The sequence below is a fragment of the Bos taurus genome, chromosome 7, assembly GCF_002263795.3.
Source record: "Bos taurus isolate L1 Dominette 01449 registration number 42190680 breed Hereford chromosome 7, ARS-UCD2.0, whole genome shotgun sequence".
Classification (NCBI taxonomy): Eukaryota; Metazoa; Chordata; class Mammalia; order Artiodactyla; family Bovidae; genus Bos; species Bos taurus.
The window spans coordinates 50,213,917-50,227,402 of NC_037334.1; the positions used below are offsets into that span (position 1 = coordinate 50,213,917).

The following is a 13,486-nucleotide window of genomic DNA, read 5'->3' on the forward strand; positions in this document are numbered from 1 at the left end:
AACTAAAGAGGAATCAGTTTTCCTTTTTTAATTTTGCTGTCTTCTGGGTCCTTTTTCGATTTCACAAATTGAGAGTGAAATAGGAAAAATATAATTCATGAAATCTTGCCTATAAAAACTATCATTTAGTATCCCTTTCCCCTCAGTCCCAGACATTGTATTAAAACAGGCCTCTTATTATAATGAACTTGCTACAATAAGATAGTATTTCATTCATTGTCTTGTGAATTAAGAACCAAAAAGTAAATATAATTGGTACAATTTTGAGCTGGATTATCATTATTTGCTATGCCACTCCCCCAGTCCCCCCCACCCCAGGTCCAAGTATTTCCCATTTTCCGGGACTTCATAGGGTATGGCTTTATTGGCTTGAAACGTGTATTTTAACTGCAAATTGAGTGATCTGCATTATAACTTTTATTCTGTGGTGTGCTGATAATACGCAGGAAAGTGACCTTGAAGAAGCCTCTGTAAGGAGCATTTGAATTAAACAAGGACCTTATACTATCTACCTGTGACATCTTGGATATTTTCTCAGTATCTCAGTACAATACTGTAGGCTGAAATTCTTACAAACAGCAAATCAAATGAAGCTTCAATTTTCTAGTACTGTAGGATGTTTGCATGAAAGCAGTGAAGTATTCTTGGGGGAGAATGCTGACCTTGAAATTAGGAACAACTTCCTAAGCATACTGAGCTTGATTTTCTCAAATTTTCAAGAGTGCAATTTCAGATAAATGGGGTGTGTAAGACAAAAGTGTCTTGCATGTACTGTTTTAACACCTTAACCAGCTTTTTTGGCTGAATTTAACCACCTACTCAAATTTTGGGATGGTCAGGTGAAGGTGATGGATGCATTTTGTTCTTAAGAAGCATTGAGAATCTTTTCTCTTAGGGCCTTGGTAGGAATGAGAAGGAATCACTCTGCTTCAGAAAAGAGTATAATCCTGTTGCCTCACCAGTAGAGTTGATGGACTAGTGTTTAGGCAGGCACCATTCTTAGCTTTACTTACTGATTATTCAGGAGGTTAGACAGAAATAGGGAACTTGTTCAAGTGGTCCATATAGTAACACGTAAATGGAAATGATGACAGTTTCATCTGAGTGGTTATCTATACATGAAAAAAAAAAGCTTTTTAAAAGTATCAAATAACAAAACTGTCTAAAATAGTTTATGATGTTTTAGTAAATTCAAGTTCTAATCCTGTTACCGGAGATCCTTATATTTATATCCTGCCGCCTCTTAAAATTTGATTTGGTATGGCTCATTTTGAACAAAAACATAAGATAAGGCAGATGTTGAAAATCATGATGCAGATGAGAAGTCATACACTTCTCATCTGAACTATAATTGCCATGCTTGTGTTTCATTGTGGCATTGCACTTCCTGGTAGCATGGAGGAAAGGAAGAAACACAATTGGTTGTCTAGTTTTTGTCTTTAGAATGGAGGAAGTATACCCACTTTTTCATGGGAAATAAGCCTATTGTAAAAAAGTAAAAAAAATTCCTAATGTGGCACTTTCACATAAGGAACAGTGAATGAGTTAATAGATAGGGCCCTCAGTATTTTAGTAATAAATGTAGTGGCAGGTACCATGCATTTTCTTCCCCCCTTGTACATTCTCTTTAAAAAGGCAAGGTCATAACATTCAGTTGACGCCAAGTTGAGTCCAGACATCTGTTATTTGTTGAGGGGCTAACCCAGCACTTGTCCTTCAGCCTCCCTATGAAAATATTAGGGGAACTAAGGGGCTGTGAGTCCAGTGCTTTCTCCCGATCACACCAGTGTAGTTTGCTTTCTTTTTTAAAATAATGTTCAACCCTTCTGTTTCTTTGTGCTTTAAATGTGTCCTGTAAATAGCGTAAGTTTAGTTACTGTTAGTCAGGTTAGCAGGGGTTTTTGTTGTTGTTGTTGTTGATTACTTTTGTTCACTGAAGTGTGGCATGACATGTGGATTCATTCTTACCACTGCGTTTTTATTCTCTCTTTCCTTTTAACCCACTGCTTTCAATCCCTCCTCTATTTCTGACTCTGTTTTTCTCTTTGGGATTGGTTGAGTCCTCCCACTTCTTCCTATTTTTTCACCCCCTCTTCTTGTTTGGAAATCATACACTCTGTTTACTAGTAGCAACTCCAGATATTTTTAAACATGTATGTTTAACTCAGAGGTTGAGGTTAGTGAGTATCTTTTTCTCCTTCTGAAACAATATGAGAATCTTAGAATGCTTTAACTTTAGTTATTCTCTAACTTAAATATTCTTGTACAGTATTTCATTTCTCTAATTTTTAGCCCCATGAGTTAGACACCATTGGTGTTTCTTTAATAACTTATTTCAACTTTGTATAAATTTTACTCGATACCCTATTTTCATTGCTTCTCATTTCTTCTTGGACATTAAACCTTATGGGATTGTTTCCTTTTCCCTGAAGCATCTTTGTATGAAACGCCTTTAGTTGAGGCAGGAAAGATCTGTCTGGAATAAGTGCTCTGAGATTGTTTTTGGTTTTGTTTTGACTTCATTTTTTATTTTGCCTTAATTCTTGAAAAAATACAGTAGTTTATTGGACATATAATCGTAGGAGGATTTCCGCCTCACTATCCTCTTCAGGGATTTGATGATGATATTACCCTTTCTCTGGCTTCCATTGTTGCTGTTCAGAAAGCAACAGGAAGTCTCACTGAGCTTTCTTTGTAGATAATTTGTTTTTACTTTCTGGCTGTTTTTAAAATCATCTTGGCTTTGTTCTAAAGCTTTACTTCAGTGTATCAGAGTGTAGATTTCTTTTTTATTTACTCTGCTTAGAAATCTGTCTTCCCAAATCTAAAAATTGTTTCATCCTCACCTACCTCTTTGAGTATGGCCTCTTCCCCATTCTCCCTGTATTCCCTCCTGAAATCCTCAAAGTTGAATAGTAGACAGTCTCAATTTATCTTGCATGTCTCTTAATTTATGGATTCCGTGTCATGAAAATGCCTTAGTTTTCCTGAATAATTTCTTCAGTTTGACCTTCCAGATTAATAATTCTCTTTTCAGCAGTGTCTTGTCAGTATTATTTTAAATTTCTAGAAATGGTAGTCATTATTACTTTTCTCTTGAAATTCTATTTTGATCCTTCTCAAATCTGCCTAGTTATTTTTGAGTGTGTTTTTTCTTTTCTATATTTTGTATACTTTGTTATTTCCATTAATGTAAAAAAACATTTTTTAATACTCCACTTTTGATCATTTGATTATTTGCAGTCATAGATCTGATTACACAGTTCTTTTGCTGACTTTTGCCCAAGATCCCAGTTCCTTGTATGAAAGTGAAAGTAAAAGTTGTTTAGTCGTGTCTGACTCTTTCCCACTCCGTGGACTATACAGTCTGTGGAATTCTCCAGACGAGAATACGGCAGTGGGTAGCGTTTCCCTTCTCCAGGGGATCTTCCCAACCCAGGGATTGAACCCAGGTGTCCCTCGTTGCAGGCGGATTCTTTACCAGCTGAGTTTGGTGGGTTCACATTCTGGTATTCACATGTGGGAGTTCTTTGATGCCTGGTTTAGATTACCTTCCATCACCAAAAATTTCCATTGATATTTACTTCTGCCAGTTGCTTACAGATACTAATACATGATTGAGGTATAATTTACAGACCATAAAATTCACCCATTTAAAGTGTACAATTCAGTTGTTTTTACTAAATTTATGTAACTGTAATTATGCAGTCATCATCATAGTCCAGTTTGGAACTTTTCTGTCACCCCTGTGTGCTTCACTTTTGGGTAAGCTATCTTATTCCTCCTAATAAGACTGTCAGAAGACCCTTTCCTGGAAAATGGAAAGTTAGAAGCTTAATCTCTGTTCCATCATCATTTCTTCTGTGGGTTTGGAAATGATTGTTAAAAATTTCTTGTGTGGTTCTGATATTTATGTGATGTGCAATTGGAACTTCTGTCTTCCTATATTGACAAGTTTAGAAAAGTTGATTTTATTATTACTTTGGATTTTTTTTGAGAGTACAGATAGCTTAACCATTTTTAAAGAAATCTCAGGTGGTAGCTTGACCTAAAACCATGTAGCAAGTGATAGAGGTTTTGAGCTTCAACTTTATGGCTTGCTACTCAGGTTGTGGGGTCATTACTTAGACATAAAAGCTTCCTGTTTCACAGTTCTTCTTACTTGTTTCACCTCCACAACAGGTATAGACTACTATGAGAGTAGGTCATTAATTTATTACTAAGAACAAAAAGAAATCTCTTCTTTTCTTCCTGTAAAGGTTCCAGTTTAAGGGGCAGTGGGAAGCAACTTGTGTTTGACTTAAATTTTAAATTTATTTAAAGTCACCAACACATGTATAACAGGAAAATTTGTCATAATTATATAGTTTTTCTGCCTTATAACTTTGCTTAATAACTTGTATTTAATAAAGAAGTTCTGGAGCTTTCCTCAGTGTCTGAAAAGTTGTCTTTTCTGTCATGTACAGATGTCATATTTGTTGATTTTACACAGCCTGGCTGTGACAGTTTTTTTCCACACAGCACAGATTATTACTAAACCCAGCAAAAGCCCAGGGCTGTTTTTTTGGGTAGTTGAATGTTTTCTGAAATGTTGTGCTTGTCTACAAGGTCCACACTTAAATGGAATAGGCAGAGGTGGTGCAGAAGCAGTGTCACAATTTCAAAGGTGGGAGTCATAGTGTCAATCTTAGCCTACCTCTTAGATTAGTGGGAATCAAAGACATTTAAATTATTAATACATGAAGTTACTGTGGTTGCAAAGATAAGACAATTTATTCCCAAAGCAAATTAGAGACTCATCACTCTCCAAAGTTTCAGCTCTGTTAGGTTCTCTATGGAAGTCAGCTGCTTTGAGTGTTTTTAATTCAGATTTTAGAAACTTCTTCAGTCTAGTTAGCTGCTATCCAAATTTCTAGAGCCCCACAAAGAGATTATTTAGGAAGCCCCTTCCCTTATACCCAGCTTTCATGGCAGTCAAGCCTGGCGCTAGTATATGAATTTAGCTTCTAAGAGAGCTGTGGTTGAGATGTTGCATTTGCACATTTGCCATGGTAAGAAGTGAGTAGCCCTGTCCCTGGAGGGTGAATTGAAGCTCATTCATCTGGAGAAGACTGTCAGTGACAGGCGCCCGCTTCCTCCTTCCAGGGCAGGCGGGGTAGCCTCCTGAAACAGGCAGTGTACTCTTGTAGAACATTACTGCTTCAACAGTACATCAGAAACACTTTAATGTTTTAAAATAAAGAATAAGTCTTCCATAACTTTTGTTTTGTTAGGATTTGTGTCAGAAAACAGGAATGATGGTGTACAGAATTCAATTTGTTTCTTAACTTAAATATTTTTTTCTGAGTTTTACAGATTTATAAAATTGGGAGAATGTGAAATTGTGTGGTGGCCAGAGAGTTGAAGGCAGAAACAGTGACAGACCTTCCTGAATCTAACATTTGACTGGCCCCCTAAAATTAAAATGTTGGGCATGGGGCGGGACCAGGCGTCTTTGTTAGTCCCAAATTGCTAATTCAGTCATCAGCCTCCAATTTTATATTTGGTTTCAAAATGCTTTCTTATTTGGTTTCAAAATGCCTTCTTAAGGCAGTGAAGCAATAGAAGCTATGGTTTCATAAACACTTCTAATTAAAGCTTTCTCCTTCAGTAGAGCACCATAAAATGTATATTTGAGGAATAATGTTTGTAAAAGTTTTATGTCATGTTTTGCAGCACTTTAAAGCAAAGAAATAGAAATCAACAATCAGCTCTGTAGCTTGTCATCATGAATAGAAGTGCCTCTTTGCTCAGGTTCACTTGACACTGGAAAGTGGAGTTGGAACCTTTAGGGAGTGTAAATGTTACTTCTGTATGTGATTTTGAAGGCCCCTACACATTAAAATCTGACTTAATTTTCTTTTTCCATACATTTTTGTGTTTAAATTGCATGTTCTTTTGTTTCTCCTTATGATTAAGCATTGCAGGATTCTAGTTACGATAGTTAGCAGTCTTACAGAAAGCTTATAATCCCTAACTGTAACACTGCAAACAACAGTAATGGTATATAATTTTTCTTGTGTCTTTATGTGTTTAACTTGGGTAAAGCAGTGAAAATCAAAGATTATTGCAATTGCCCTTGTTTACTCTGGCATTTTAAGTTTTCAGAGTGTGCTTCTGATACTCAACTGCCTATGCGTCTATCATTCATAACTCAGTTTGCAACTGGGGAGAAGGTATCTCTTAGCACCATGTATTCAGTTGGTCCTTGGTATTGCTAACAGAATTGGCAAACCTGTTTATTTAGAAATGTGGATAAGTGATCATGGCACTAGCAGCCACTACAGAGCAACATTCTCAGCACAGCCAGAGCTTCAGCAGAAGAAATATGACACAACTTGGAAAGATTGTCTCTGGCTACACGAGTAGTGTCATTGAGGCAGTTGGATGGGAAGGTAAAGATTTTAGTTCAAATGAAGTAGCATCATTCAGGAAAGAGTCCAGCTGTCAGTGCTTTGAAGAAACCAGTTGAAGGACAGTTTTGTTCTTATCTATGGGATATCATCTCTGTTTCTTTTCCCATTTCTTATGAGGATGGCCTTACCTCCATCTCAATGTGTTAATGCTATTCTTTTTTATTTGAAAAATAGCCTTGCGTTCAAATAAAACTCATCTTGACTTTTAAGTATCCATTCACCTGTCAAATGAGAATAGCAACTTAGAATTTCGATTTCCTTCTTTCAGGAATAGCTGCAAAATACATTTTTATTGTAGTTGAGGGTACCAGTGATTCTTTAGTGCCTCGGTTCCTTAGCTTTCCTCACATCACTGCCCACACCAGCAGACCCTTGTTCTGAGGTTACTGTTCAGGCAGGTTAGAGCCCATGTACATCTGATGAGTTATAAGCCCTAGGATCTTTCAGGGTTCTGCCACCAACAATGTGACATGTGTTAGGAGTCTGTTTAATTTCCTTAGCACAGAGCTAAAAAATTTGTCCTCATAAGCAGGTAATCAGTCTGTGAGAAATAAAACACCTTTGGTGCTTTTTTCATTTGTTCTCTAAAGGTCAGGGATGGGGTAGATGTACATTTGTTTTCCTTTGCAGTCAAAAGAGAAAAATCTTCAAAGACCTTTTTTATCTTTTCTTCTAGGTGGCCAACTTGGCCTGTTCCATCTCCAACAATGAAGAAGGTGTAAAGCTTGTTCGAATGTCTGCAAGCCAGCTAGAAGCCCTCTGTCCTCAGGTAAAGTACAACCAGCAGTGTTTAAGCTATCACCAATTGGATTTGGGTTATTAAAGTGGAAATGAATTTTATTTTATTAGTTTCATTTTTAGGATCTTAGATAGAAGCCTTGAGGACAAAATACTGATCCACAGTCCATGTAGAGAAATGTATGTTTAACTTCCAGTGATATTTGCTTAAGCGTCATGCGTTACTGTCTCCTTACCCTTCATTTGAAATGTATAGCCTTTTTCACTGCTGGCAAATGGAGGGCAGGCAGTGGCCATTGCTAAGGGCCTTTCTAAGGGAGGGCCATCTGCAACATGTGGTAGTCCTGGCATCAGGATTGTTACCCCATGAGCCTGAAAGGATAACTGCTGCCCACCCACACTCCATCTTTATGCCCAGTGTTTGGATCTTGTTAGAGGGCATGAGGTTCAAGAACTGGAAGCCTTAATCTGCTGTGTCCTGAAGTACCCTTATGATACAGATATTAATAACGTATTTCAGCCTGCTACTGGTAAAACTTGAGAACTTTTCTCCATTTCCAATGGCATATTGTAAGGCTGGTGATTAGGCTAGGTTAAGCATCTGGGGCTTTAGAAAGACACTGAAGCACGCAGAAGAATGCTTGTTTTGTTAAATGTTAGATGAGCTGCTCTCTGCCGTGAAGTGTGCTGATCGTGTTTGTGTGGCTTGATACTCCGTGCCCCTCATAGGGGTTTCTGAGTAGTGTCAGTGCTGTTTTGGTGAAGAGGTTGCTTCTCCAGTTTCTGAGGCAGAGAATGGTCATGGACATACCCTAAACCTCTTTCTAAATGTCCTGCCAGATGACATTGACCACAAATAAAGAGGAATAAATCAAGGGAACTGGAGTATAAGAGATCACAGGAATGAAGTTTCCGTGTTATGCCTGCCACCAGCTTTAAGATACACCATAAACATTACTTTGGCTCTTTCATATGCATGATTCCTGACCAAAATAAGTAAAGACTGGTGATTAATCTGGGATCCTGACTGGTACGCAGGTTAATTAGAGCCTTTGTTCTCATTCTCAACCATGTGGGTTAGTTTGCAAATGAAAGTTGCTTCCTCTGGGTGTTAGTGTGTTGGGTCAGCTGTGGATCCACATGATCTGATCAGTGTTTCTTCAGCTTTAACCCAGTCATTAAGTCTGTTACTGGCCAGTCAGTAGCTATACAGATAATAAGCACAGTAAATTTAATCACGTCCAGAAAGTTCATGGATGAACAAGTTGTATGAAATAAATTTAGAGCAGGTTTTAAAGATTTGGCATTCTTTTCTCAGGCTTGCCTTATTACCCTATCAGTGCTTTATTTTTAATGCCTTTGCTTCTCCATTTGATTTTGAAATGCTTGAAAAGCGACAATGCTTTCACATATCGGCTGAAACAGATGGTAACATACGCTGATCACACCTACTAAGAGTATTTATATAAATGATATTAAAGCCTTGAAAAAGAGAGTCTAGTAGATTCTAATGGGAGTGCTGGTGTGCATAAGTCACGTTTGGCTCGGGCTTGTTGCCCAGGCTCTAGGTGCTTTCTGAGGCAACCTTTCTCCCTCTCTTCTGTAGTTCATTTCTCCTACTAGAGCAGACCCCAGGACAATACCTGGATGATTCCTAGGATTAGGTATAGAAAGAAAAGAAAGTGAATTCACTCAGTTGTGTCCGACTCTTTGCGACCCCATGGACTGTACCCTACCAGGTTCCTTCATCCATGGAATTTGTCAGGCAAGAGTACTGGAGTGCCATTAGTTGCCATTTGGTATATGTCCTTGATAAAAAGGTGTTACTTGTTGTGATTGTTCTCCCAGATTCCTTCCCAGGCTCCATCCTACCCTGGCTTGCAAATAGGGCTAGGCAGATTCAATAACAACAAATACAGCAGACATTGCGGGCATGGTAATGACAAACTGGATAGTAGGTGCCATTTCTAAATGAGGTAACTGTGACTTCATTCCAGCCTATTATTGCTAGATTCTTTCATTATTTGTAAAGAGAAGTCAACAATTCAGATTTTTTGGTAAGTTCCAATTTTAAAGGATTGGTAACTAACATTTTGAAATTCTTTGAGGAGGATAAAGCAAATTTCTAGGAGCTGCATCTCACCTACCCTGGCCCATGTGTTTCATACTCGAAGGACCTCTCCTTTAAGGTGGCTAATGGCTGTCCCTCTCTTCAGCCTGGTATGGGCAGTGATGTCAGGCATCACTGGCTTGTTTGATAAAGCCTAGGCAAGCTAATCAACTTGAATAAACTAGTTAGTTAATTCACCAGTAGTTTAACATGGTGTTTAATACGCTGTAGCATGTAGACAATATTAAAGTATATGTTTCTTTGAGGCTACTGTCAGCATCCATTCACAGTATAGACTGTGTGTTGGGTTTTTCCAGTCTCTTTTTATGTCAGTAGCTGTACAGTAGCTGTACCCACACTGCTGTATTCAGGCAGCCCTGGCCCCTCTGTTGGGGGCTTTCCTGTGACCCCCACCCACAGTGTGGAGTTGGCTCCTAGACCTTATTGTTCCTTTCTGGAGGGGAGAGATGACAGATGGAACCTGTAGAAACCTTTCTTCCCCATCTTTCTGTTCACTTTTGGAAATGGGAAATTCTGTTCTAAAGTACTAACTTTTTAGGAGTAAAGCAATTTTAACTCCAAATGTTTGTGGTATTAAAGTTGAGTTCAGACGAAGTAACCTGAAGGTGGATTTATTTTGTTGCTTGGGGGAGAAAAGCACCCCATTTTTTGGTGATTTACTGTTGTCATGAGTAGGGAAGAAAGTAGGTCAGCACTCTCTGCATTGCCTTCTGCTTTGTGTCTGCAGTATCTCACTCTGTTCTCCAGAACAGGGACCTACCTCCATCTGAGCAGATAGCACCAATCTCACATGCTCTTATCAGGGGAAAAAAAAATCAAACTGTTCTGGAAAAGGACCTGATTCCCCACATCATCTCCTCATGGTGTGCTCAAGTCTTATTCCTTGGTAGCTGCTTAAAAGATTTTCATTTTTCAGTTCATCCAATGCTGGTCAAAACAAAGTGGAAAAACCCTGCCAACAGCAGGTTTTTGGCAATTGAGTCTTTAAAATCGGAGAATGGCATTTTGGAGATGATCTGACTTAATATTTTATTTTTCATAGTTCATTATGCAAGAATGAGCATTGTACATTTAAGTTAATACAAATCTGGCAGTTTAATATTTCATATGGCTGGGTTTAATGCATGGCCTTTCTTGGAAATTTAAGCAAGGGTGAATCAAGTCTTTGAAGCTGCTGCTTTATCTACATTTTTTGGTCCTTTTTTTGGGGGGAGGGGTGGATTTCTCACTAACTGAATTGAGAAAGAAGAAATGTTATTTTTTTTTCTTCTGCCTACTTAGATTTATCTTTCATATTATTGCTTCTCCCGTTGTGCTATGGAAATTCTGATCATTTTTGTGGCTAACAGGCTTGATAAGCATTTATTGTTGTTCAGTCCCTATCAAATAAGCATAAACTCAGACAGGCCTGGTTTGAATAGTTAATGAGAAAATATATAGCTCTTTAATGAGCTAAAGCATACCAGCCAGGGAAGCCTGTGGCATCAAGCTCTCATTCATATGTTATTCCGCTTCTGATTTTCTCTAACATTTTTACACAGCAGTTGCACAGAAGAGCTCAAAGGAGATGCTTCTGACTAAAAGTTTTCTCACAGCATTTTCTGTGTCTCTTTCCTCCCTTAACCCCCTCCCATGGAGGTCTGTAGGTAACAGGGCCCCAGAAACACTCTAGTCTCCTTGTAAGCCTTGTATATTGATACTCGTCTGTTGTTTTGTTTTGTTGTAAAGTCTGTTTTCCATACCGTAAAAGGTTTCCCTCTTCCATTTTCTTGAAAAGTCTATATAATTGGTATTAGTTCTTTAAATGTTTGGGGAGAATTTATCAATGAAGCCGTCTTGCCTGGAATTTTCTATATGGGAAGATTTTAAACTAAATTGTTTAAACTATTATTTAAACAATAAAGTATTTCTTTAATAGATATAATGATATTCAGATTACTTGTTTAACCATTAGCTGTTTATTCTTGACTGACTTTTGATAATTTGTATTTTATCAATTGCTACTCTATTTTTTTTCCTTCTGCTTGCTTTGGGTTTATTTCCCCCTTTTTCTAGTTTCTTAAGTTAGAAGCTTTTAAATCATTGATTTGAGACCTTCTCTTCTAATGTAACTTGTAATGTTGGTGTGTAGCTTCTCAGATTGCTCAGTGGTAAAGAATCTGCCTGCCAGTGCAGGAGACACAAGGATTGGGTTCAATCCCAGGGTGGAGAAGATCCCCTGGAGTAGGAAATGACAATCTACTCCAATATTCTTGCTTGGGAAGGCCCATGGACAGAGGAGCCTGGCAGGAGCTACAGTCCATGGAGTCACAGAGACTTGGACAGGACTAAGCATAGACACACATACACAATGTTGGTGTGGATGTTAAATTGTGTGATTGGGATGATCAATAAAGACCTCACTGAGAGAGTGATGTAGAAGCAAAGACCAGAAAGGAGATGATAGACCAAGCCAGGGACAGTGTCTGAGAGGGGAGCAGTCCAGGAAGAGGGAACAGCAAATAGAATTTGAGGAAGAAGGGTGAAATATCTAACAGAAGTGTGAATGGTATAGAGCCTTTTATATGGCCATGGTAAAGCATTTGGTTTTTTTGCTTTGAGTCACATGGGAAGCCATTGACGGGTTTTGAGTAGAGAATTGACATGATCTAACTTTGATTTTACCAAGGTCTCTCTGACTTCTGTGAGGAAAGTTAGAGAGACCCCCTAGGAAGCTGTGGTAAGCAGAATAATGTGCTGTCCCCACCCCCAATATCCTAATTACTAAAACCTGTGAATATATTGCCTTGTATGGCAGAAGGGACTTGGCAGAGGTAAATAAACTAAGGATCTTAAAATGGTTAAATTAACCTAGATTATCCAGAAGGTCCCTAATATAATCTCAAGGGTCCTTATATGAGGAAAGCAGTGGTGGTGGCATCAGAGAAGGAGATGTGATCATGGAAGCAGGAGTTGGAGTGAACTGGCCACAAGCCAAGGCGAGTGGGTAACCTCTAAAGACTAGGAAAGACCAGGACTGGATTTTCCCCTAGAGCCTCTGGAATGAACGTTCTGCTAACACTTTGATTTTAGCTCTGTAGGACCCACTTTAGACTTCTGCCCTTCAGAGCTGTAAGATAACACATTTGTGTTGTTTTAAGCACAACTAGTTTTGTGATGATGTGTTACAGCAGCATAGGAGACCGAAACAGAGGCAAGAGTACAGTGGAAGTGGTAAGCACTGGTTATAGAGTCCAAATATATTTTGAAGGTGGAATTTACTGAAGGTTTAGTGAAGTGAGGAGAGAGAAGAATCAGGAAAAATTACAGGTTTTGATCCTAGTAACCAGAAAGACGGAGCTATCATTTAATTTTGTGGTGCCTGTTAGACATGCACGCAATAAAGTCAAGTTTAGGGAAGAGGTCTGGACAAAATGTATAAATGTGGGATTCTTTAACACACACGTGGTGCTTAAAGACATGAGGCTTGATAAGTTCACCAATGGAATGCGTAACCCCAGAATAAAAAGGTCTGGAAATAAAACTGGGGTTCCCTGATATTTAGAGTTTGGGGAGGTGAGCAGTATCCAGCAAAGGAGATTCAGGAAGTATTATTGACCAGAAGAGCACCAGAAGCTCACTCTATCTGGGAAGACAAGCGGGGAAAATGTTCCTAGGAAAGAGTCATTATTCATGTCAGATGGTTATAGAATGTGACCTGATAATTGATCCTTGGATTGAGCAACATATAAAGATCATAGATGATCTTGGACAAAGAAGTTTAGGTAGAATTTAGGAGCTCCACTAGAGTGGATTCAAGAGAAAAGAGATGAATACAGCAAGTTGATAGCTCTTTCAAATTAAATGTAAGGATAATGGAGACATGGCGTGGTAGCATGTAGTACATATGGAGTTGAGAGTGACTTTTTATTTTTAGTTGGGGGCTTTTTTTAACGTTCAGCTGATGGAAATAATCCAGTAGAAGGGAAATATAGATAATAAAGACTAAAGCGGAGAGAATTACTAGGATATTGTCCTACAGTAGAGGAAAGGAAGTGAGATCCTGTGGATAAGTGGCAAGACTGTTCTGAGATGGGAGCATAGATAGGAACATTCACAGTTAAAAAGATGTAAGACAGAGCATGTGGCATAAATGCAGGTAAATGGGTAGATGCAGTGATAA

The 13,486-nt window shown here is 38.4% G+C and overlaps 1 protein-coding gene across 5 annotated transcripts in view; it reads left to right on the forward strand.

The window, feature by feature from the left end:
* CTNNA1 (catenin alpha 1) overlaps positions 1–13,486 on the forward strand; it is a 346,126-nt gene that overhangs the window by 304,289 nt on the left and 28,351 nt on the right. For all 5 annotated transcript variants that reach the window (XM_024994302.2, XM_059888218.1, XM_024994299.2 and 2 more), the window contains 1 exon segment: positions 7,132–7,224. In XM_024994302.2, coding sequence (XP_024850070.1) covers positions 7,132–7,224 — 93 coding nt within the window.